This window comes from Ictidomys tridecemlineatus, chromosome 12 (assembly GCF_052094955.1).
Source record: "Ictidomys tridecemlineatus isolate mIctTri1 chromosome 12, mIctTri1.hap1, whole genome shotgun sequence".
Lineage (NCBI taxonomy): Eukaryota > Metazoa > Chordata > Mammalia > Rodentia > Sciuridae > Ictidomys > Ictidomys tridecemlineatus.
This window is the reverse complement of record NC_135488.1, coordinates 71,677,003-71,701,855: the sequence shown is the minus strand read 5'-3', so window position 1 is coordinate 71,701,855 and position 24,853 is coordinate 71,677,003. Positions and strand designations below refer to the sequence as shown.

The window sequence follows — 24,853 nt, the reverse complement described above, 5'->3', positions numbered from 1 at the left end:
CCACACAGGCTGAGGCAGGAGGATTCTAAGATTCAGGATTCAGGCCAGACTAAGCAATTTATCAAGACTCTGTCTTAAAAGAAAAAAGAAAAAAGTGGGAGGGGAGTTGTGGGGACTAGAGTATAATTCAATGGTTTCGCACCCCTGGGTTCAATACCCAGTACTTGGGGAAAAATTTTTTTTTCTCATTAAATTTTTTGTTTTAATGGGTCTCAAAATTCTGTGACAGATTTTTGGTCAAGTTGTTTTCATTAAAAAGTACTGACTTTAAAAACTAATAACTTAAAACTGCCACACACAAAAAAACAAAATGGTCCACAAAACATTTTCCTTTCCTTCTGAAGGTTTTATGATGCATTGTTATCATTAACCAGTCTTTTACTATTAAACTTAAATGGCCAATTGAGATAAACAGTTCTGAAACTGTTCTTCCACCACTGATTAAGACTGGGGTGGCAGGTTAGAGGGGTAATATTCATTTAGCCTTCTGAGCTTTCTGGGCAGACTTGGTGATCTTGCCAGCTCCACTGGGGGAAAATTTTAAATAAAGAAAATGGTCAAACAATGTTAGAGGAAACATGGTAGATATTAAGCTACATTCATCTCATTCTCCAATTTTAAAAAGTATAGTATACAAAAAATATATATATTTCAAAGTATCAACAGGAGTTAGGTGGTTAAATTATAGGTGATCTAAAAGTTTTCAATTTACCTACAGTGAGCATCTGTAACCTTATAACGTGTGGAGGTAACAAGTGAAAAAGCAAAAGGCACAGTCCATTTGACTAAGATCACACATTGGTCAAGTCATTGTGGTAAACTTCCTTTCTTTTAATAAAAATATAAAAATTTGGGGCAGGGATGTAGCTCAATGATATAGCACTTGCCTGAAAATACAGTTTTTATTAATACATCACTCCACATGGAGGAAATACCTATAAAGTAGACTTACAGATACTATCACTATTAAACATACAAGGAATATTAACTAATACTTTTTTCATGAAAGATGTTATCAAATGTTATTACACAATGCCAATAGCCTACATGTAATATACTGAAGTACCTATAGTGCATCATGGTTTAGAAGTTACTTAATAAAGATACTTAGACTAAATATCTGAATACTATTATCCTTGAAAGTCAGTATTTCAAACATTGTTTTAAGAGGACAATATTGCTAGGCACAGTGGCACAGCTTATAATCCCAGCAACTCGGGAGGCTGAGACAGGAGTTTAAGACCAGACTCCACAACTTAACAGCAAAGCCCTAAGCCATTGAGCGACATCCTGTCTAAAAATAAAAAGGGTTGGGGGCTGGGGATGTAGCTCAGTGGTAGAGCGCCTGCCTGGCACATGTGAGGCACTGGGTTAGATCCTCAGCAGCATATAAAAGTAAATAAATAAAATACAGGTATTGTGTCCATCTACAACTAAAAAAATTTTAAATAAAAAGGGTTAGGAATGTGGCTCAGTGGTAAAGCACCCCTGGGTTAAATCCCAAATACCCGCCCCCAAAAAAGACATTATTAACAAAATTAATTTACCAAGTAAAAATCCATAATTTGAGATTATGTAATGCAGTAAGATCAAATTTTCAAATTTTAAGAGTCAAATACCTATGCAGTGTTGGAGATTGAACACAGGGGCATGTAGAACAACGGTAAATTGTCCCTGAGTTAAATCCCCATGACCCAAAAAAATAATATATCACCACAAAATTTATACAGTTGTAGTCTGATCTGGGATTAAGTTCTGATCAAACCCTGGCTTCTCAAAATGTAACCATGTGAACTTAGCAAGTTATATGAACTCTAAGCCTGTTTTTTTTTTAATCTAAAATCAGTTAATAGAGCTCCTTCCCCCTCCCCCCTTCTTTCTCTGGTACTGGGGATTTAACCCAGGGATGCTCTACCACTGAGCTCTTTTTTAATCTTTATTTTCAGACAGAGTCTCAATAAATTGTGTTGCTGAGGCTGGCCTTGAACTTGTGATCCTTCTGCCTCAACTTCTAGGGTTCTGGGACTACAGGCAGGCATCACCATACCTAATGAGAATCTCAAATGATGTGTCAAATGAAACTAAGAAACTTAGTAAGATTCTTAGAAATAAAAAAAATAAAACAGAGCTGGGATACAGCTCATTGGAATAGTGCCCCTGGGTTCAATCCCCAGTGCCAAAAAATAAACAGACTTTATCCTAAACTGAATAGAATTCCACAAATTGATACCACAAAAACCCACCCAGTACATCCAAGCACTATAAATTCCTTCCTAATTAAAAACAAAACATAAAGGAAAATGGAAACTTGGATGTTAGTACTGGGCTAGGGATATAGTTCAGTAGACAGCTTGCCTATTACACGCCTAAGTTTCAACTTCCAGAATATCTGTAAGTACCCTATTAAAAACAGGGTGAGGGTCAGTCCTTACTAGGGATTTAGCCCGAATCCAGGCATGCTTCAATGGGTAATCACCCATAGACAAATCCATGTATTTGTGTATCTGTGTATGTTTTATGATGGAAGTTTACACTATGGCTGGAGCCTTACATGTATAAATGGCTTGGAACTTCCTTTCCACCTATAATTAGTTCTCAATAGAACTACAGGTACAACTGGTAATATTAACACTCTCAAAAAGTAGGGGTTGGGGATTTAGCTCAATGGCAGAGCTTGTCTAGCATGCACAAGGCCCTGAGTTCGGTCCTCAGCCTTGAAAAAAAAAGAAAAAAACTTCCCCCACCCCCCCCCAAAAATGATAGGGGCTGGGGTTGTAGCTCAGTGGTACAGCCCTTGCCTAGCACGTGTGAGGCACTGGGTTCAATCCTCAGCAACACATAAAAATAAATAAATAAATAAAATACAGGTGTTGTGTCCATTAAAAAAAAACAACTAATGACAAAAGGAAGCTATTTACAATCTATTATTACCAAGTTTTATTTTATTAATTATATTACATTCTACCAAGTTTTTAAATAATATTCTATATGAAATCCTTACCTTCTGTGACTATCTGACATACTATCCACATGTGTATTTTTTTTTTTTTTTTTTTGGTACCAGGGATTGAACCCAGGGGCTCTTAACCACTAAGGCTCATCCCCAGCCCTCTTTATTTTTATTTTGAGGCAGGGTCTCACCGAGTTGCTTAGGGCCTTGCTAAATTGCTGAGGTTGGCTTTGAACTCGAGATTCTCCTGCCTCAGCCTCCTGAGTCACTGGGATTACAGGTGTGCACCCAGCCACATGTGTACTCTTTCAAAATTTGGAGCTGGGGATATGGCTCTGGTGGAGTGCTTGTCTGGCATGCTTGAGGCCCCAGGTTTAATCCCCAGCAACAACAACACACACACACACACACACAAAAAAAAAAAAAAAATTTTTTTAGATTATATATTATCAATGTTTTCAAGCACATGTCTTTAAATTTGATCAGGGTTTGTAAATTTGAACAGAAACAGGGCTTTGGCTTTTTTAATAATTCTAATAGCTTCTTTAACATCAACTCAAAATTACATCACCAAAAAAATAAATAATTCTATTTCTTCTCTTGGTAGGTGAAACTGTTATAGGGAGTTGATATCAACAGATAAACCTTGGGTTGGGGTTGTGGCTCAGTGGTTGAGCACTCGCCTAGCACGTGAGAGGCCCAGGGTTCAATTCTCAGCACCATTTAAAATAAAATAAAGAGGGGCTGGGGATGTGGCTCAAGTGATAGCGTGCTGGCCTGGCATGCTTGCAGCCCGGGTTCGATCCCCAGCACCACATACAAACAAAGATGTTGTGTTCGCTGAAAACTAAATAAATAAACAAATAAATATTAAAATTCTCTCTACTTAAAAAAAAATCAACATTAGTGCTGATAGGACTTTAAAATAAATAAATAAAATAAAATAAAGATAGTATATCCAACTACACGTTTCATCAAGTTTCAATCATCATACTCCATTCATCATAGCCACGGATAAATATTCCTATGGTAAGATACAGCAATACCTTCTGTCCTCAAGGAATTCAACAATCCGTGTGTGTGTGTGTGTGTGTGTGTGTGTTACTGGGGATTAAATCCAGGCCCCAACCATTCTAGGCAAGCAACTCCACCGCTGAGCTACATAGCTCCAGCCCTTTTTAAAGTTTTAAGACAGAACCTTGCTAAATTACCCAAACCAACCTCAAACTGGGATCTTCCTACCCCAGGCTCCACAGAATAGCTGAGATAACAAGAGTGTGTGTGTGTCTCACTGTGTCCAATGGAATTTAACAATTTTATGTTAAATTTGGGATACACAGGGCTGGGGATGTGGCTCAAGTGGTAGCACGCTTGCCTGGCATGCATTCGGCCCAGGTTCGATCCTCAGCACCACATACAAAGATGTTGTGTCCACCGAAAACTAAAAAAATAAATAAATATTTAAAAAAAAATTGGGGATACAGGAATTGCACCAATGGAAAAAATAATCTTGTAACAACCTCAGAGAAAAAAAAAAAGCAACTGTCAATAGCCTCATATAAACTTCATATAAAACTGGTGAAGTAAATTTTTTTTAAAAAAGGAAGCATCATTGTGAGATCAGTGTTTAAATGTTTACCAGGTCATGGGGAAGGGTGGTTAAATGGTTATTAAAACAAGGGACACTACCACTGAGCCACATTCCAAAACCCTTTTTTTTTTTTTTTAATTTAGCCCTTTTTTTATTGAGATTGGATCTCCCTAAATTGCCAAAACTGACCTGGAATTTGTGATCCTCCTGATCCAGTCTGAGTTGATGGGATTACAGGTTTGCCTGACTGCGCCCAGCTGCAGGCAAATGTTTAAATTGAACCTTAAAGAGAGATTAAACTAAACAAGGCATGATGGCACACACTACAATCCCAGCAGTTCAGGAGACTGAGACAGGAGGACTGCAAGTTGAAGACTAGCCTCAGCAACTTAGTGAGGCCCAGTCTCAAAATTTACAAAAAGAAAAATAAAAAGTGGGGGAGCTGGGGATACAGCCCAGTGGTAAAGTGCCCCTGGGTTCGTTCAATCCCCAGTCATCCTCTCAATCCTCCCTCTGCCAAAAAAAAAAAAAAAGAGGCCACTGGCTTATACCAAAATTCCAGGTGTTTCCCAGATCATCTTGAGTAAGACTCTAATATCAAGATAACTTTCAAAAGATTAATAAACTTTAATTAAGATACTATAATTTTGGGCTGGAGTTGTGGCTCAGTGGCACTGTGCTTGCCAAGTGTGTGTAAGGCACTAGGTTCAATTCTAGGCACGACATATAAATACATTAAAGGTCCACTGACAACTAAAAACGTATTTTTTTTTAAAAAAAGATACTATGATACCAGGTGTGGTGGTACACACCTATAATTTCAGAAGTTAGGGAGGGTGAAGCAGAAGGATCATATGTTCATAACTAACCTCAGCAATTTAGCGAGACCTTAAGCAACTTAGTGAGACCCTGTCTAAAAATAAAAAAGGGCTGGGGATGAGGCTCAGTGGAAGCAGGAGGGTGGTAATTAAAAATGTTTCCAGTTAAGTTTAAAATAAGTTTTTTGAAAATTATTTTTTCCTAACATGCATGAGACAGCAAACTCATTACTTTTCCAACTTAGAATTAAGTCACAATCAGCCAGACATGGTAGTGTGTGCCTGTACTGTAATACTAGATAACTCTGCAAACTGAGCCAGTAGGATCACAGGATCAAGGCCAAATTGAGCAATTTATGAAGACCCTACCTCAAAACATAATTTAAAAAAAAAAAAAAGGGAGCTGGGAGCTCAGTGGTATTTGCTTAACATGAAGGCACTGGGTTTCAATCCTCAGTACCACAAAATAAAGTCACACACATGGAAGATACAGAATAGTTTTACTGAAAAAAATTGCTAAGGACTATGTTTACCTTCATATCAGAAACCACCTGCACCAAGAACAAAAGTATCTCAAAATACAAATAACCTTAAAATTCTAGAAAAATTTAGCATGACACAAATGCTAGAAGTACATTTGAATATGTGCAAAAGCCTACTTCCACCTGTCAGGAAGTAAATACACAGTTGAAAGCAAACAAGAACTCTTCCACTTTTCTTACCACCTTAGGTCATTAATGGAAATTCAAACACAAACACGATGGCGCATTTTGCATATCAATTGTTTAAGTATCAGTTGTTTAAGTGAATGATATTAGAAAAAAAGGTAATTTGGAAGTGTGTCGAAATAACACACAGAGAAAACAAGTTCAATTCCTACATAAACTGTTCATAAACAAGCATTTTCTCATCAATCCAGTTTCTGTAAATTGGTCTTTTCACCGAATTTTACCTCTTCCAACCTAGGCCTTCGGGCCCAGAAGTAGTTGACTTGCAATATTGCTTGCATCTCTAAACTGAAATACCATCTTTCCAAGGTCAGGAATAAAATAATCTGGCCAGAAATGATCAACATATGCTAGTTAACAATAAAAAGTATAAGGAATCAGGTCTTTCTTTCCAGGAGACAAGCCATGACTATCCCGGGATGGTATCTATAGTACCTACTCTCCTTAACAGAATTTACCACTAAAACGTTTAATGTTACAGTAAGAAATAACATTTTTAAAAAAAAGGTATGAAGGTTCCAATCATCACTACCACAGTTCATTTTCAGCTATTTAAGGAGTAGCAGATGGGTTTAATACACCCACACACCCCCAAGGGAGGGAAAATCCACCACCCTCCTCCCAGGGAGTTTAATGAAGATTAGCAGGTGAGAGAGGCCTCAACAGCACGCTAGAAATCAAAGAGGGCGGCCGGAGCACTCGGACTGCGGAGGAAATCCTTCTCCTACGACCCCACCTCCCCTCACCTTCCAGGCACAGCGAAGGAGGCGAGGGGCTCATTAGTGCCTTCGTTAATTGACACCTGTAATGAGGAAACTTTCTAAGAGCACCCAGGCCGGGCCCGGCTGGAGCTCCGCAGCGTCGGCCGCCGCCTCTCCAGCGCCCAGGTAACCCGGGCGGCCGGGCCCGAGACGCCGAGGCGGCCGCGCCACCGCGCACCTTCCCAGGGCGCTAGGCCCGCACGCCGCCGGGCCCAGCCGTCGCTTTCCGCAGGCCGCGGCAGCCTGGGGAGGCCGGAGAGCGCCGCGAGGACCCCAAACCTTGCACCCCGACAGGCCTCTACCCCGGCTACTTACTTTCATTTAACACCTCCACCAGGTCTGCGCAGTTCTCGCACATCGTTCGGCCGCCGCCCCCCCCCTCCCCCGCTTCGGATCGTACTGACTGATCCCGACCGGCGGGGGGAGGGGAGAGAGGCGGAGGAGGGGGCCGGCCGGCCGGCGGGGCGGGGAGGCGACGAGGGCGGGCGGCGGCGGGGACGGGGCGGGGAGCAGGAGAATGGGGGAGGGGGCCGGCGGTCCCCGGAGCGGGCGGGGGAGAGGAGGGGGGCGAGGGGAGGTGCGCAGGCCGGAGGGGCGCGGAGGCGCCGGCGGCGGGGAAGGGGGGGAAGGACAGGGGAGGGGAGAGGGAGGGGGCGGGTGGGGAGAGAAGCAGCAGAGTCACTTCACCGACCAGACGCCGCGGCCACCGCCGACGCCGCCGCCATTTTAATAGGGCGCTCGGGCTGCGCTCGGCTCTTTCCGCCCGTGCGAAGGAGCCGACGAGAAGCGCCTCGCGCTCTCATTACTCCGCCTCCCCCCCTTCTCCCGCCCTCCCACCGCACACACGCCGCACGCTCCACACCCCGCCGTGGCCGCTCGCCGCCCTCCCTTTCCTCTTCCGTCCGGCCTCCCCGCCCTCGGCCCACCCCCTCCGCGCGCTCGCCCACCCCTCCCAGCCCGGATCTCTGTCAGCGGCCGGAAGGGAAACGCGAAGCCAGCGCGGCCGCGGGGGGAGTCCGGGTGAGTAGGCGAAGATGGCGGAGGCACCTCGGCGTCGCCCACCGCGGCTCACGCCGTGGGCTGCAAGGCCTGACGAGCACGGGGTCACTCGTGCCATCCTGACCCCCGCCCCTGCGCTTCGCCATTTTTCCTCCCAGCCCAAGAAGAGAAGTTAATGAAGGTTTCGGCCTGCGTTCAGGCGCTTTTAGTGCGAGGAAAGTAGGGGGTCAATATGGGTGCCAGGCCAAGGCGACCAGGCAGGCCAGGGTCCGGCACACGGCCCTCTCCCCACGGGGTTCAGTGAAAATGGAACATCCCAGGGCCCGCCTTAACCTGCACCCCCGTTTATTGCTACCTTGCAATTTGAGGCCCATCTGTCTCTGGCAATAAGACAAGTTGACGGTACTAGAAATGGCGGGTACAGTGTTCGCATGGCATCTCGTTTTAACGCGAGAAGGCCGCTCGCTCACAATATGCCTGTCCACTCTGTATCTGCAAGAGTACAGAGCTGAGTGCAATAGCAAGGGCTATTAAGACGATCGAGGAGTGAAGGGAACCCTCAGCTGAAGTTTGGTATTGTGTTAACTAGTTAGTTTGGAAATTTTTCCTTGCACCTGCTAAAGAACGCCTTGGAAAAATAGAAAAAGTATGTGTGGATAAAAAATAAAAAATTAAGAAGGAAGCCTCAGTAGTAATTTTTTATGGGTTTTGTCGAGATTACATCACACAATTTCTCCATACATAGACCACCTTGCCCATTGTGCCATGCCTTGATGTGGGTGTCATAAAGTTTGTACCCTACTGGTTTTAAGTTTCCTTAGAAGCTGTAGGGCTATTTTGCATACATAATCTTCCTTGCTTACCCTCCAAACTTGGGTATCTGCATCCAATATTGTCCATTCAACATTCATTGCACCTACTCCTTTTCCGCCAGCAGAACCCAAATTTTAAAAATATATATATTTGTTGTAGATGTTGATGGATCTGTATTTTATTTATATACCGTGCTGAGAATCAAACCCGGTACCTCATACATATTAGGCAAGTGTTCTGCCACTGAGCCACAACCCTAGCCCCAGAACCCAAATTTTGTAGGTGACATCAGTGAAATCTTGAGTCCTCAGAATTGTTTAAGCCAAAAATCATGGTAAAATCTAGTTTCTCTAGGACTGGCCACACAGTTGAACCCTTGTCCATGAAATGTAACCAGAAATTCATAGGGTGAGTCTTTTGGGAAGAATTATTTCCTAATTAAGAAAAAGTCGGGAGAGCTGAGGATATAGCTCAGTTGGTAGAGTGCTTGCCATGCATGCACAAGGCCCTAGATTCAATCCCCAGACCATACACACACACACACAAAAAAAAAAGATGGGGTGGGGAATGGCTGCTTGTGGCACATACCTGTAAATTCCAGCAGCTCTGGGGGCTGAAGCAAGAAGATTGAAAGTTGGAACAAGGCCAGTCTCAAAAATTAGAAAAAAGGCTGGGGTGTAGTTCTTATACAGTACCCGATGGATTCAATACCCAGTGCCACAAAAAGAGGGATGACATTTCCAAATTGGTATGAATATACTTTTTATACAACCAGAGATATGAGGAATTGTGCTCCATATGTGTAATAAGAATTGTAATGCGGGCTGGGGATGTGGCTCAAGCGGTAGCACGCTCGCCTGGCATGCGTGCTGCCCAGGTTCGATCCTCAGCACCACATACCAACAAAGATGTTGTGTCCGCCGAGAACTAAAAAATAAATATTAAAAAAAAAATTGTAATGCATTCCACTGTCATATAAATAAAAAATTAATTAAAAAATAAATGGATAGATTTTGTATGAAAAAAGGGGGGGATGATGATGCTTTTAATACCAGGTTTTAACACAAATCTCTCCCTCCCTCCTACTAGGAATTGAACCCACGGGGGCCACTGAACCACATCTCCAGCCCTTCCTTTTTTTTTTAATTTATTTTTTAGTTGTAGTTGGACACAATACCTTTATTTTTATGTGGTGCTGAGGGTCAAACTCAGGCCCTCACATGTGCTAGGCGAGCTGAGCTACAACCCCAGCCCACCAGCCCTTCTTTTATTTAGAGACAGGATTTTACTAAGTTGCTTAGGGTCTCACTATATTGCTGAGGCTGGTGATCCTCCTGAACCACTGGGATTACAGGTTTGTGCCACCTAGCCCTGTGCTTTTTTTTTTTTTTTTTCTCTCTGAAACATCTTGATACACAAAATAATACAGCATCCATTTTATCATGTTTTTAACAAGTCCCAAGGGGGGTAAAAATACATCTTAAAGCTGATACAAGTCAGGCACATGCCTGTAATCCCAGCTACTCTGGAGGCTGAGGCAGGAGCATCACAAATTCGAGGCCAGCCTCTCAACTTGATGAGATCTGTCTCAAAATTAGGGGGGAAAAAAAAGTGGGAGCTGATACTGTACCTCAGTGGTAGAGCACCCTTTAGTTCAATCCCCCCAATAATTGGGAAACGAGGAAATGATACACAGGATAATAATTCATCTGTGTGTGAGTGTGTGTGTGTGTGTATGTACTAAAGATTGAAGCTGGGGGGGGCTACACCTCCGCTGAGCTACAACTCCAGCCCTATTTTGAAGCAAGTTCTCACCAAATTGTTGAAGCTGGCCTAGAATTTATGTTCCTGCTTCAACCTCCCCATTTTCTTAAAATGTAAAAATCGTTCCTAGTCCACAACACATACAAAACATAGCAGATCACACTTGTCCTATGGGTGATTATTCATCAACCCTTTTATCTATTCAACTGCTTCTTTTTTTTTTTTTAAAGAGAGAGTGAGGAGAGAGAGAGAGAGAATTTTTAATATTTATTTTTTAGTTCTCGGCGGACACAACATCTTTGTTGGTATGTGGTGCTGAGGATTGAACCCGGGCCGCACGCATGCCAGGCCACACGCATGCCAGGCCACACGCATGCCAGGCGAGCGCGCTACCGCTTAAGCCACATCCCCAGTCCCTCAACTGCTTCTTATAATAAAGATACAAGCCTGTGGAGGAAAAAAAAAGTTACCTGCCTCTTTACTATTGCCTGGGTAATTTGTATTGAGACCTTTTAAAGTTCTTGTAAGGTATGCGGTCTCAAAGAATAGTGAATAAGTCTGGATTTATCACCATACTACCTATGATAGCTTGAAGGATGACTGTTTTCAATATATTGTTTATATATTGCCATCTAGTGGTGGAATTACATTTTATAAAATTTTATACAAATCTGAAATTTGATTTTCCAATTCATAGCATATTCATAACATCTAAATATTTGTCTGCAAAACTAATCCCATGTAGCTGGTCGAGTGATGTACAACTATAATCTCAGTGGCTGGGGAGGCTGAGACAAGATGATCACAAGTTCAAAGCTAGCTTCAGCAATGATGGGTCACTAAGCAACTCACTGAGGCCCTGTCTAAATAAAATACAAAATAGGGCTGGGGATATAGCTTAGTGGCCAAGTGCCCCTGAGTTCAATCCTTGGCACAAAAAAATAAAAAGAAAAAACATAAATAACTTTGGAAAATTAATAGTTCTGTGGAACTTATTTATCTTTCTCAATATTCTGGTTGCTTTTATTTATTTATTTTGTACTGAGGATTGAATCCAGGGGTACCCTACCACTGAGGTACATCCTAGGCCTTACTCTTTTTGTTTTAACAAAGGGTCTCGCTAAATTGTTGAGGGTCTCACTAAGTTGCTGAGGCTGGCCTGGAACTTGGGATCCTCCTGCCTCAGCCTCTAGTTGCTGGGATTACAGGCATGTGCTTCCAGTTTTGTTTGCTTTTTGTCTTTTTGCAGTACTGGAAATTTAACACAGGGGTACTCTGCCATTGACCTACATTTCTAGTTTTGTTTGGTTTTGTTTTTGAAACAGGGTTTCAAAAATTGCTGAGACTGGCCTCTAATTTGCAATCTTTCTGACTTGGCCTCCTAAATCACTGGGGTTAAAGCTATCCACTATTGTGCCCCACCTGGTTGCTATTGTTGAACATAGGATTTTAATCTATCTTTTTGTTATTTGTCAAGTTTTGTGTTAAAACCTGGTACTAATATTACAAAGCAGGGGTTGGGGAAATAGCTCTGTTGGTAGAGTGCTTGCCTTGCATGCACAAGGCCCTGGGTTGAATCCCCAGCACCACAAAAACAAGAAAAAGGAATATTACAAACCAAAGTTACTGTAGAATTTGCACTTGGCAAGGTACATTGGTGAATCCCAGCAACTCGCGAGGTTGAGTCAGAAAGTTCTAGGCCAGCCCTAGCAACTAAGACTCTATCTCAAAAACTAAAAAGGACTGGAGATGTAGCTCAATGGTAAAATGCTCTGGATTCAATTAAAAATAAGAATTTCCTGTGCTCAGTGTTGCATGCCTGTAATCCCCGCAGCTTGGAGGCTGAGATAGGAGAATCCCTAGTTCAAAGCCAACTTAAGCAACTCAGTGAGATCCTGTCTCTAAATCAAATACAAAATAGATCTAGAGATGTGGCTTAATGGTCAAGTGTCCCTGAGTTCAATCCTCAGTACCCCAAAACGAAAAAACTGATAATAAATGACTCATGTCACAAATCAGCTATTATGTTATGCACTATTAATACACAGGTATACTTATTCTTGCCACACTACCTAGTTCAGTGCTTTGAACACAAGCTTAGCAAATCGTGGGCCCTTTCCTAATTTATCTTTCTACTTTTTTAAAGATGAGATCTCACTACACTGGCCAAGCTGACCTCGAACTTATGATCCTCCTGCCTCAGCCTCCCAAGTAGATAGAATTACATATGCTGACCACCATATCTGACCTCTATTTTTCAGCCCGTTATGTCCTTTTGAACTGTATATAGGACACCTATATACAAAAAACTTGAATTGAGGGCTGGGGCTATGGCTCAGCAATAGCGTACTTGCCTGGCATGTGTGAAGCACTGGGTTCGATCCTCAGCACCGAATATAAACAAATACATAAAATAAAGATGTATCAACAATAAGAAAAAAAACTTCAATTGAGCATATATTTATACTTTTATTTTTATATACAGTTTTTTAGTTGTTGATGGACCTTTATTTTATTTATTTATGTGTGATGCTGAGAATTGAACCCAGTGCCTCACACATGCTAAGCAAATGCTGTACTACTGAGCTACAACCCCAGCCTTTTATAATTAACTTGGAAATAAATGTTTTTAGAATTGTGTTCTCTTGAGAAAAATAATAAATAAATGATTAGAGAATTGGGGAAAAAAAATAAGTACTAAGGATTTTTTTTTCTTTTTAGTTTTCGGCGGACACAACATCTTTGTTGGTATGTGGTGGTGAGGATCGAACTCGGGCCGCACGCATGCCAGGCGAGCGCACTACTGCTTGAGCCACATCCCCAGCTCAAGTACTAAGGATTGAACCCAGGTGTGCTCTACCACTGACCCACATCCCCAGACATTTTTTTTTTAAATAGGTTCAATCGCCAGTACCAAAAAAAAAAAAAGAAAATTGTCCTCTAATAAATATGATTCAAAAGTTTTACATGAAGTTTAGTATCTTTGAAGAATGCTTAGTAGTGGATGAAATGATTATCAGATATTATGGACACAATTTCCTGAAACAGAAGTAAGAAGTAAGCCCATAAAATTTGGTTATGAATTCTGGGCACTGTGTGAATATTGGGATACTGCTATAACTTTGACTTATAGTGTAGAAAAAATGCTTGAGAATGACTACACAGTGATCTTTTGCCTGAGAATAAGGTAATTCTATAAATGCTCCAAGTGTTAGAGAATCCAGAGTCACATTGTGTTGTTTTTGACAATCTGTTCACTAGTATGACTTGTTGGCACACCTTCAAAACATTGAATTCCATGCTACAGTCACCATGAGGGAAAATGGAGTAAATAAGTGTCTTCTGAAACTAAGAATGATGAAAAAACAACTGGGTCATATGATCACAGATTTAATGTAAATAATGAAATTCCCATTGTAAAATGGTTAGATAATAAGTGTGCCATTGTTGAAACACCCTATAATACAGTAGAACAACTCGGCAAAGTTCAGTGATGGAAAAAAGAGTAGAGTCATTGCTCTAGAATCGAGGTTTTGGGTAGATATAACAATTTAAGTGATAGTGTGGAAAAACATGATAGATTTGACATAAGAAGTCATATTATTCTCAAATGACAAGATCAAGAACAATGTCAAAACTAGCCAGGTTTTTCAAAATTGACTACATATTTTCAAAAGTTTACTATAAGCCTTTGAAGTGTTTTGCTCCTTTCCACCAAAAATAATTGTCTAGGGGCCAGGATTGTGGCTCAGCACTTGCCTAGCATGCGTGAGGTACTGGGTTTGATACCTGGAACCACATAAAACAAATAAATAAAACAAAGGTATTGTGTCCTTCTACAACTAAAAAATATTTTAAAAAATAATAATAATTGTCGAACAGGTCATGAATGTCACTTCTTTGTATATTTAATGTATAAAAGGATATCATACTTGCCTAATGTCCTATTTGTAGGACAGTTTATATATCTAAAACATATTGTCCATGTGTCCTGTTTGTAGGAAAGCTACATTTTTGTTCTTATTGATGATAAAGAATATATAAACTCCAGATAATGATTTCCAACTTTTTTTTAGACCAGGTATCACTAAGTTGCTGAGGCTGGCTTAGAACTTGCAATTCTCCTGCCTCAGCCTCCATTATTGGCTAACATCTACTTTAAAGACAAGAAAATGGTGGTAAGGTGATCATGGTTCGCCAAAAGCAGGCCCAGGTAGAATGATCTAAATCGAAATGGCTTATTTTGATGTATTCCCAAGAAAGAATAGTAGGATAGTGGAGCAGTGAGATAGGAAAACGGGGAGAGAGTTATCCAATAAAGCATTCATTATCAAACCCTTTCCCGTGAGTGTCATCACAGCCAAATCCTTTCACATGCTAGCCAGGTGCTCTACCACTGAGTTACATCCCCAGCCCACCACAGCCTAATCCTACTGGGAAACTGGACATACCAATATGAAATGTGCCTCAAAATCATCCTACCACCTGGAAGCAGTGGTGCACACCGTAATTCCAATGGCTTCAGAGGCTGAGGCAGGAGGATTGCAAGTTCAGAGCCAGCCTCTGCCATTTATCAAGGCCCTAAGCAACTTAGCAAGACCCTGCCTCAAAGTTAAAAAAAAAAAAAAAGTCTCACCAAAGAGATAAGGGAGTTTGGTATTTTCATCAATTCTAGTCATTGATTGTTACTAGAGGAATGAGTTGTATGCAGCATTCTCCACTATCCTACCACTCTTTCTTTTTACAGGCATCCAAAGAAAACCCACAGGTATAGACATTCAGGCACTACCAAAGAGAATGTCCACATCTGCACTGAAGTGATAAGAATTAGGGAATATGGACAGACCACTGGTAGTGTCTTGTACACCTCCATCCCTTTTTTAAAAAATATTTATTCTTAAGTTTTAAGTGGACGCAATATCTTCATTTTACATTTATGTGGTACTGAGGATCAAACCCAGGGCCTCGTGCATGCTAGGCAAGCACTCTACCACTGAACCACAACACCAGCCCCTCCATCCCTTTTCTATCTGCCTTGCATACAGAGGTGATGTCAGGAGTAGCAGCAGACATTCCAAAACAAACCAATAGGCAAGAAGCAGAAACCAAGGCATCAAAGATAGTAGGATGGGGTGGGGATGTGGTTCAAGCAGTATCGTGCTCGCCTGGCATGCGTGTGGCCCGGGTTCGATCCCTAGCACCACATACAAAGATGTTGTGTCTGCCGAAAAATAAATAAATAAATAAATAAATAAATATATATATATTAAAAAAAGATAGTAGGATGAAAAATGCCCACCACACCATATGTTCATATCCTAATCCCCAGAATCTGTGAATATGATAGCTCATATGGTAAAAGACATTCTAAATATGTGATTAAATTAAGGACCTTTGGATGGGGAGAATATCCTAGATTAGGTGGGCTCAATTTCATAGGTACTTAAAAGCAGATAACCTCAACCTTGTTTATGTTCAGAGAAGCTGTAACTATACAACAATGTTAAGAAACATGATTTGGTTGGATGCAGTAACACGTGCTCAAAATCCCAGTGACTATAGGCTGAGGCAGGAGCATTGCAAGTTGAGAGGCTAGCCTCAAATTTAGGGAGACCCTGTCTCAAAATAAAAACTAAACAGGGGGCTGGGACTGTAGCTCAGTGGTGGAGTGCTTGCCTGGCATGTGTGAGGCACTGGGTTTGATCCTTAGCACTGCATAAAAATTACAACTACAAAAAAATTTTTTTAAATAAATAGGGCTGGGAATATAGTAAATAAATAAATAAATAAAATATTGTGACTAACAATTCATATTAGACTAATTCATATTAGTCCAATAGATATTGGACTGGAGGTAGGGAAAACTGAGGGTCACTAATGTTAATTCAGAAAGATGATGATAGCTTGCACTAGAGTAATGATGAAGAAAAGACAGTGAATCCTAAGGATACTTTACAGAAGAAAAGAATAAGACTTGGTTAATGGATATGAGGAAAGAGGAAAACATAGGACTGTCTCCAAATTCGTGATTTGCACAACTGGATAGATATGCCCATTTAGATTGGCACAGTGTTACACACCTGCAATCCCAGCTACTGAAGAGGCTGAGACACGAGAATCCCAAATTCAAGATCAATTTAGTGAGATCCTGTTCCAAATTTTTTAAAAAGGCTCAGGATGTAGGTCAGTGATATAGTGCTCTGGTTTCAATTCTCAGTACTGGGGCGGGGGGGAGTGCCCATTTCTTTATTTATTTTTCTTGGTACTGGGGATTGAACCTGGAGGCAGTCAACCACTGAATCACATACCATAGCCAGCCCTATCTTGTATTTTAATTAGAGACAGGGTCTTGCTGAGTTGCTTAGGGACTTGCTAAAGAGCTGAAGCTGGCTTTGAACTCAGGATCTTCCTGTCTCAGCCTCCCAGCCTGCTGGGATTACAAGGTGCGCCACTGAGCCACCACGCCCCCAACCCACCCCCACACATACGCCCAACTCTTTGCTTTGCTTTCTTTTTTTTTTTTTTTTTTGGAACTGGGGGTAAAACCCAGGGCTTTGCGAAAGCAAGGCAGAAGGCAGGCGCTTTGCCACTTAGCTACATCCCAGCCCCACCCAACTCTTTTCAATGGAGTGAAAATACCTTGGTTGTGCTTGCAAGTACAGCCGCCAAGCCATGGGTTGCAAACTCTGGGACACTGACGTGCTTTTGGAGAAGGAAAGACAAATCCTCATATAGATCAAAGATAAGTGCCAAGGTGGTTGTTTTCTGCATCAATAGCGGAAGGATCCCTCTATACAACTTTCTAAATCCATTCACCCCTCAACTGAAGTACAGCTTGGCGGGTTTTGATTCTGTGGAGCTGTGCGGGAAACAGAATTTCTGGATGGGAAACGTGATGGCTATGCAGTTGAAAGCTGAGCAGCAGCCAAAAGTAACACTTCGTCTCACCAACATTTGTAATGTGAGGTGATACGTCTTGTTTTGAAGATGTGAGAATTGGTGGCCTCTCTTCATGAGTTTCTGAATCCATCATGTTGCTTAAACTCGCTCTTCTTAATGAAGGAGTTTTTGTTTGTTTGTTTGTTTGTTTGTTTGTTTTAACCTGTGACACCATCCTGGTGGTGTGAGGGATATTTTTTGGCACCTTTCCCAATTTCTTCCATCATTACTGTTTTGTCAGTTCTTTCTTCTGGACTCCGTTTTGATAACTGTATTTCTAAATTAGAGAGAGACCAGATGAGTCTACTCCTCTCTGAGGTAGCTTGTTATTTTCCCTTGACATGCCATAAGGGTTACTCCAATTCCATAAGCGCCCAACCTCTGTCCTAGCACCACTGTGGGACATGAAATGTCCTAGCACATCTGATTCTATAGAATCCTTTCAAATCAAAGGCGCAGGCAGCTTCCAAATGACAAGGTCACTACTCACATATTTCAAGGGCTTTTGATTCACAGTTTGCAGGTATAGAAATAGAAGGTGGGAATTAAAGCCAGTTAGGTAGCACATGGCTGGGCCTTCTGCCCTGAGCCAGCTGACTCCAAGACCATGGAGAGCAAGCCCCAGAAGTGCTCATTTATGGGCTGTTGACATAGCTCAGTTGGTAGAGTGCTTGCCTTGTATACATAAGGCCCTAGGTTCAGTCCCCAACACCAAAAAAAAAAAAAAAGTGCTTATTTATTATGATTATGTTCCTATAAGCTAGTAGCATTCATTAGGTTAGGGATCACTTAAAGGACAACTAAGGGGAAGTTGGGTCAAGATGACAAGTACTGTATTTTGAAAGCTTCATGTACTTTCGAAATTATTAAAGAGTAATTGAGTATACAGTTGTTAAACTTTAAAACTCAAAGGCAAGGTCTGGACTAAAAAGGTAAATATGAAAATGTTTCTTAGTATGCTGGCTCTTTGCTTCACGGAAGAAAGATAATTGCTAAACTTTTAGCATTACTTAAAAGTTCCAGCCCTGGTCACAGTGGTGCACACCTGCAATCCTAGTGGCTTGGGAGGCTGAAGCAGAAAAATCATGAGTTCAAAGCCAGCCTCAGCAATTTAGAGTCCCTAAGAAATTTAGTGCGACCCTGTCTCAAAATAAATAACGAAAAGGATTTGTAGCTCAGTAGCTAGGCACTGCTGGGTTCAATCCTTGGTACAAAAAAAAAAAATCCAGAAGAAGAAATAAAAATCGGGCCATAGTGGGGCACACTTGTAATTCCAACTACTCAGGATGAGATGGGATGATTGCAAGTTCAAAGTCAATCTGGGAGGCTGGGGATGTGGCTCAAGCTGTAGCCTGCTCTCCTGGCATGCGTGCAGCCCGGGTTCGACCCTCAGCACCACATACAAACAAAGATGTTGTGTCTGCCAAAAACTAAAAAATAAATATTAAAAAATCCCCTCTCTCTCTCTTAAAAAAAAAAAAAAGTCAATCTGGGTACTTTAGTGAGGCTCTTGTCTTAAAATTAAAAAAAAAAAAAACAATTTAAAGGTCTGGGGTGTTGCTCAGTGGCAGAGTGCTTACTTAGCAGGTGCAAGGCCCTGAGTAGAATCCTCAGTACCACCAAAAAAAAAAAAAAAAAGTCATTTACTCAACTGTTCCTTCTTAGCAGGAAAGCAAACAAAGAACTTTTTTGTTTCTTTATACTGGGGATTGAACTCCGGAGTGTTTTACCATTGAGCTCCATCCCCAGACCTTTTTTTTTTTTTTTTTTAATATTTATTTTTTAGTTTTAGGTGGACATAATATCTTTATTTTTATGTGGTGATGAGGATTGAAGCCAGGTCCTCATGCATGCTAGGCAAGCACTCTACCACTGAGCCAGAGCCCCCATCCTCAGACCTTTCTATTTTGAGACAGGGTCAACTAAGTTGGTTAGGGTCTGACTAAGTTGCTGAGATGAGGCTGGCCTGGAATTTACAATCCTCCTGCTTCAGCTAGGATTACAGGCCTGTCACCTCTCTTAGCTACAGCCTCAGCTTCTTGAGCTGCTGGGATAACAGGTCTGCACCCAGCCAAAGTAAGAAACTTGATGGACTTATTCTTTTTCCCCCCAAGACACACATGACTGGCAGTGCACATCCCCCGCCCCGATCCCCAGCACCACCACTTTTTTTAGCTGTAAGTGGATGCAATACCTTTACTTTATTTTTATGTGGTGCTAAGGATCGAACCCAGTGCCCCACGCATGCTAGGCAAGTGCTCTATCCCTGAGCCACAACCCCAGTTCAGCACCACCAATTTTTTAAAAATATATATATTTATTTTAGTTGTAAATGGACCTTTATTTTATTTATATGTGGTGCTGAGACTCAAACCCAGGGCCTCACACATGCTAGGGAAGTACTCTACCACTGAGCCACAACCCCAGCCCAGCCCCAACTTTTTTTTTTTTTTAAATAGAACCTTTTATTTTTTTCTTTAAGGTGTCAATGGACCTTTATTTTTATTTATTTGTATGCAGTGCTGAGGATAAAACCCAGTGCCTCACACATACTAGGCAAGCGCTCTGCAACTGGGCCACAACCCCAGCCCCAGCACCACTACTTTTAACACTTAAAATAAATAGAAGAAAAGAGGTCCCAAACCAACTTAAAAATATCAAGTTGGGAGGATTTTGATGTCATTTAAACCAGGAGAAATAACTCAAAAAGAAGATGACAAGTATTGAATGCTGCTGGGAAGTTAACTAAAATGAGATCTACAAAACATTTTTGGATTTAGTACCATGGAAAAGGAATTATGAATACTAAATCTTCATTACAGTACACTGAAGACTGTTTACAGCATTAAACTATTAAAAAAGAAAATGTATGGTATGATATCATAGTATGTTGTCGAGGCTGGTGTTCAATTCCTGGCTCAAGCAATCCTTCCACTTGAGCCTCCTGAGTAGCTGGGATTTTAGGTGCATGCTACCACACCAAGCTTAAAGAAAATTTCTAATAATTCCCAACTTGGGTCAAGGTAGAAAGATCATAACCCTAAACATATTATTGGTGAGAATAAAAAACTGGTCAAATTTTTCTGAAAAAAAAAATACTAACAGATTTTATTTATTCTGTCATTTTAAATTATTGATTGATTTTTGGTACTGAAGATTGAACCCAGGGTGCTGGGGATGTGGCTCAAGTGGTAGCGTGCTCACCTAGCATGCGTGCGGCCTGGGTTCGATCCTCAGCACCACATACAAATAAAGATGTTGTGTCCACCGAAAACGAAAAAAATTAGTATTAAAAAATTCTCTCTCTCTCTCTCTCAAAAAAATAAAAATAAAAAGATTGAACCCAGGGGCACTTTACTACTAAGCTATATCGCCAGTCCTTTTTATTTATTTTTAAATTTTGAGAAAGGCCTTTACTAAACTGCTGAGGCTGGCCTTGAATTTGCAATCTTCCTGTCTCAGCCTCCTGAGTTACTGCGATTACAGGCAAGCACCACTGTACCCAAAAAAAGCTTTTATTTTTATGTATATTTTGGCATAAAATTCCACGATTAGTAATTTTACCTAAGAACAATTAGAAAGCTACAATTTAGTTCCAAGAATGTTCATCAAAACTTTGAGGGTTTTTTTGTTTTGTTTTGTTTTGTTGGCACATTGGGGGTGATACTGGGATTGAACTCAGGGTCACTCCACCACTGAGCCACATCCCCAGCCCTATTTTGTATTTTATTTAGAGACAGGGTCTCAGTGAATTGCTTAGTGCTTTGCCATTGCTGAGGCTGGCTTTGAACTAGTGATCCTCCTATCTTAGCCTCCTGAGCTGCTGGGGTTACAGGAGTGTGCCACTGTGCTTGGTAATAAGGTTTCTTTGGGCTGATGGCTTCAGAGGTTTCATTCTGTAGTCTCTTGGCCCTCTTGCCTTTGAGCCTGAGGCAGCACAGTACATCATGACTGAAGTCTGTGATACAGGGAGCATGTTCAATTTACAGCAGCTGGGAAGCAGAAAGAGGAAGAAGCCTGTGCCTCTAACTTCCTTTCACTAGGCCCCACCTCTTAAAGGTTCCATCACCTCCCAGTAGCACCACAGGATGGAGGTCAAGATTTCACCACACTGGACTGAGGATGTAGCTCAGTGGTAAGCTACTTGCCTGTCATTCATGAGGCCCTGGGTTCATATCCCAGCACCACAAAATAAATAAAAAATTCTCTCCCTAACTGAATAGGCCAAATGGTATTTAAAAAAACACTTTAATAAAGAGTTTTGGAGGATGTTCAAATCAAAATTAACCAGACATGGTGGCACATGCCTATAAACCCAGTGATTTGAGAGGCAAGAGGATTACAAATTTGACACCAACCTCAGTAATTAAGCTAGGCTCTAAGAATTTAGGGAGATCCTGTGTCAAAATAAAACAAATTAAAAAAAGGGTGGGAGGAAGTGGCTCAGTGATTAAGTGCCCCTGGGTTCAATCCCCATTATATACATATATATATAAAAAAATAAATAATTAAGATAGATACAGTGGAGTATGCCTATAATTCTAGTAACTTGGGAGGCCAACCCAGGAGGATTGCAACTTTGAAGCGAAACTTGGCAATTTAATGTGATCCAGCCTCAAAACAAAAAGAACTAGAGATGAATATCCAAACTAAGAGGCTGAGGATATAGCCTGTGCCAGATCCTGGGTTTGATCCACAGTGCCAAACACATACACACAGATCCAAACTATAGCAACTACTGACCATAAATAAGTATTACGGAGAAACTGGCTACTAAAATCTATCAGGGTGTTATTTAAGTGGATCAAATACATAGTAGTTGTTCCCTTACTAACATTATAGCATTTTCACAGCTCATCAACTAGTTGCAAGTACCACAAGAAGCAGATTTCTTCTTATAGGGCAGTAACTGCCTATATTTTACTTAATATGTGGGACCAGGGATTTAACCCTATGTCTTTTAACTACTGAGCCACATCCCCAGCCCATTTTATTCATTCATTCATTCATTCACAGACAGGGTCTTGCTAAATTGCTCAGGGCCTTGCTAGATTGTTGAGGCTGGCTTTGAACTTGCAAATCCTCCTGCCTTGCAGATTATACCTCACCTGGCTGTTTTAAGACTCTTTAAAAACCGAAATAAAACAATGTGAATCTGTAATGCTTTAGCAACCTACAGGATAAGTATGTCAATTTCAAAGTTCAGGACATTAGTTCTACCTATAAAAATTTTCCAGATGAAAATCTAGACTTGAGTGGACTCAGGAACAAAAGGACTTCTTGTGGAATGGTACCATGTGTCAATGAGCTGGATAATTCCTAAAATGGTGAAGCACATTTTAGAATAGTTTTTTTTTATTATTATTATTATTGTTATGTTCATCTCACTTTTCTTTTTTTTTTTTTGGTAGATGAACAGCATGCCTTTATTTTATTTATTTTTATGAACCCAGTGCCTCACACATGCTAGGCAAGTGATTTACCACTGAGCTACAACCCCAACCCATTGTTTACTTTTAAGTAGTTAGATGAATCTGACCTCCTCAATTTGAATAATCTTTCTATAATATATTGAGCCCAAAGTATGGGAGACTGAGGGTTTTGGTGTGTTTTTACTGTTGTAATTGTAGGGTTATTTTTATTTATTTATTTATTTATTTTTGTGCTGCTGGGGATTGAACCCAGGGCTTTCTGCATGAGAGGCAAACACTCTACCAACTGAGCTATATCCCCAGCTTGTAGGGTTTATTTGGGGTCAGGGGCTGAAAAGTAATGTTCAGATTATATCTCACATATATGTTACTGAGATACAAAATATGCCACAGCTTCTATAAAACTCTGGTTGTGCTAATAGGCTAATAGAAGAGACTTGAGAGGAAAAAGGGAGATGTTGGGGGAAACAAGGTCTTGTTTGGTAAGCACTTTAGGAAAAAGATGTTTCCTAGGTATCCTAAGACATGAGAGCATTGATACAGTTTGGGCATTAGCCCAATTAAGAATGGTTAAAGAAGGGGTTGGGGTTGTGGCTCAGTAGTAGAGAGCTTGCCTAGCATGTGTGAGGCACTGTTAGATTCTCAGCACCACATAAATAAAAAAAATAAACATCCATTGACAACAATGTTAAAAATATATTTTTTAAAAAAAGTGGATAGGGGCTGTGGCTCAAGTGGTAGCGCGCTCGCCTAGCGTGTGTGAGGCACTGGGTTCGATTCTCAGCACCCTAGCCCTCCTTTATCCACTTTTATAATAATTTTTTTTTAAAAGTGGATGAAGGAGGGCTAGGGTTGTGGCTCAGTGGTAAAGCACTTGCCTAGCGTGCGTGAGGCGCACTGGGTTTGATCCTTGGCACCACATTAAAAAATATATAAGCAAATAAAGGTATTGTGTCCATCTACAACTAAAACGGATTTTTAAAAAATATTTTTTAGCTTTAGGTGGACACAATATCTTTTATTTTATTTTTATGTGGTGCTTAGGATCAAACCCAGTGCCTCACGCATGCCAGGTGAATGTGCTACTACTTGAGTCATATCCCCAGCCCCGGATTTTATTTTTATTTTTTTAAATGGATAAAGGAGCTGGGCCCAGTGGTATATGCCTGTAATCCCAGCAGCTCAGGAGGCTGGGTTCAAAAGCCAGCTTCAGCAAGTGAGGCACTAAGCAACTCAGAGAGACCCCATCTCTAAATAAAATACAAAAAGGACTGGGGATGTGACTCAGTGGTCAAGTGCCCTTGAGTTCAATCCCCACTACCCACCCCGCAAAAAAATGGATAAAGGAAATAATTGGAATTTTAGATACCCATTTTCTCAAACAACCTCCCTTGCAACCAAATGACAGGTCTGCATATGAACTTTCCCAATTCTTAGGCTCTTTCCTCAATCTCTAATTTTTCCTAGGCTTTAGGTTTTTAAGTTTCATTTATTAAATTAAAAAAAGGGTAGTTGTAGATGGACACAATACCTTTATTTATGTGGTGCTGAGGATTGAACCCAGTGCCCCACACACGCAAGGCAAGCACTGTACCACTGAACCACAATCCCAGCCGTCATTTATTAAATTTGAACATGTAGATTTTTTGACTTGATAATCCATACAGCAATTAATAACAAAGATGACGTCTGAATGGTGTTGTCAACTACACATATTTTCCCCCCAATATAAACCCACTGAGCTACATCCACAGCCCTTTTATTGAGACCAAGTTGCCCAGGTTGGCCTGGAACTGCCTCAGCATCTTGAGTTGGTGAGATTCTAGGCATTGTAGATGGTGATTGAATAATAAAATGGTGATTGAATAATAAAGGCAGGCATCACTGCCACACAATTTTTTTTTTTTTTTGGTGGTGCTGGGGATTGAATCCAGGGCCTTGTGCATGTGAGGCAAGCACTCTATCAATTAAGCTATATCCCCAGCCCACTGCCACACAATTTCATTGGCATTTTCAGCACTTTTCCATTATGGAGTCAGCTGCCTGTTCTTTATTTTC

The 24,853-nt window shown here is 41.1% G+C and overlaps 1 protein-coding gene, 1 long non-coding RNA gene and 1 other non-coding gene across 6 annotated transcripts in view; 1 reads left to right on the top strand and 2 right to left on the bottom strand.

Moving 5' to 3' along the window:
* Usp34 (ubiquitin specific peptidase 34) overlaps nt 1-7,639 on the bottom strand; it is a 221,209-nt gene extending 213,570 nt beyond the window's left edge. The window contains exon 1 of one of the 3 annotated variants that reach the window (XM_078029130.1): nt 7,164-7,639. In XM_078029130.1, coding sequence (XP_077885256.1) covers nt 7,164-7,206 — 43 coding nt within the window. In that variant the 5' untranslated portion in view covers nt 7,207-7,639. The remainder of the gene's footprint in view (nt 1-7,163) is intronic. The other 2 variants (XM_078029131.1, XM_078029132.1) reach the window with 2 other exon arrangements.
* On the top strand, nt 6,701-13,390 carry LOC144369372 (uncharacterized). Of its 2 annotated transcripts, XR_013428970.1 has the most exons (3): nt 6,703-6,974; nt 9,750-10,014; nt 13,146-13,390. It is a non-coding gene; the product is annotated as an uncharacterized LOC144369372 (long non-coding RNA). The 2 variants fall into 2 exon arrangements; XR_013428971.1 differs by lacking the exon at nt 9,750-10,014 and having other exon boundaries at nt 6,701-6,974.
* Nucleotides 13,391-23,023: 9,633 nt separating this feature from the next.
* On the bottom strand, nt 23,024-23,091 carry Trnae-cuc (transfer RNA glutamic acid (anticodon CUC)). Its single transcript has one exon. It is a non-coding gene; the product is annotated as a tRNA-Glu (tRNA).
* Between the last annotated feature and the right edge of the window lie 1,762 nt (nt 23,092-24,853).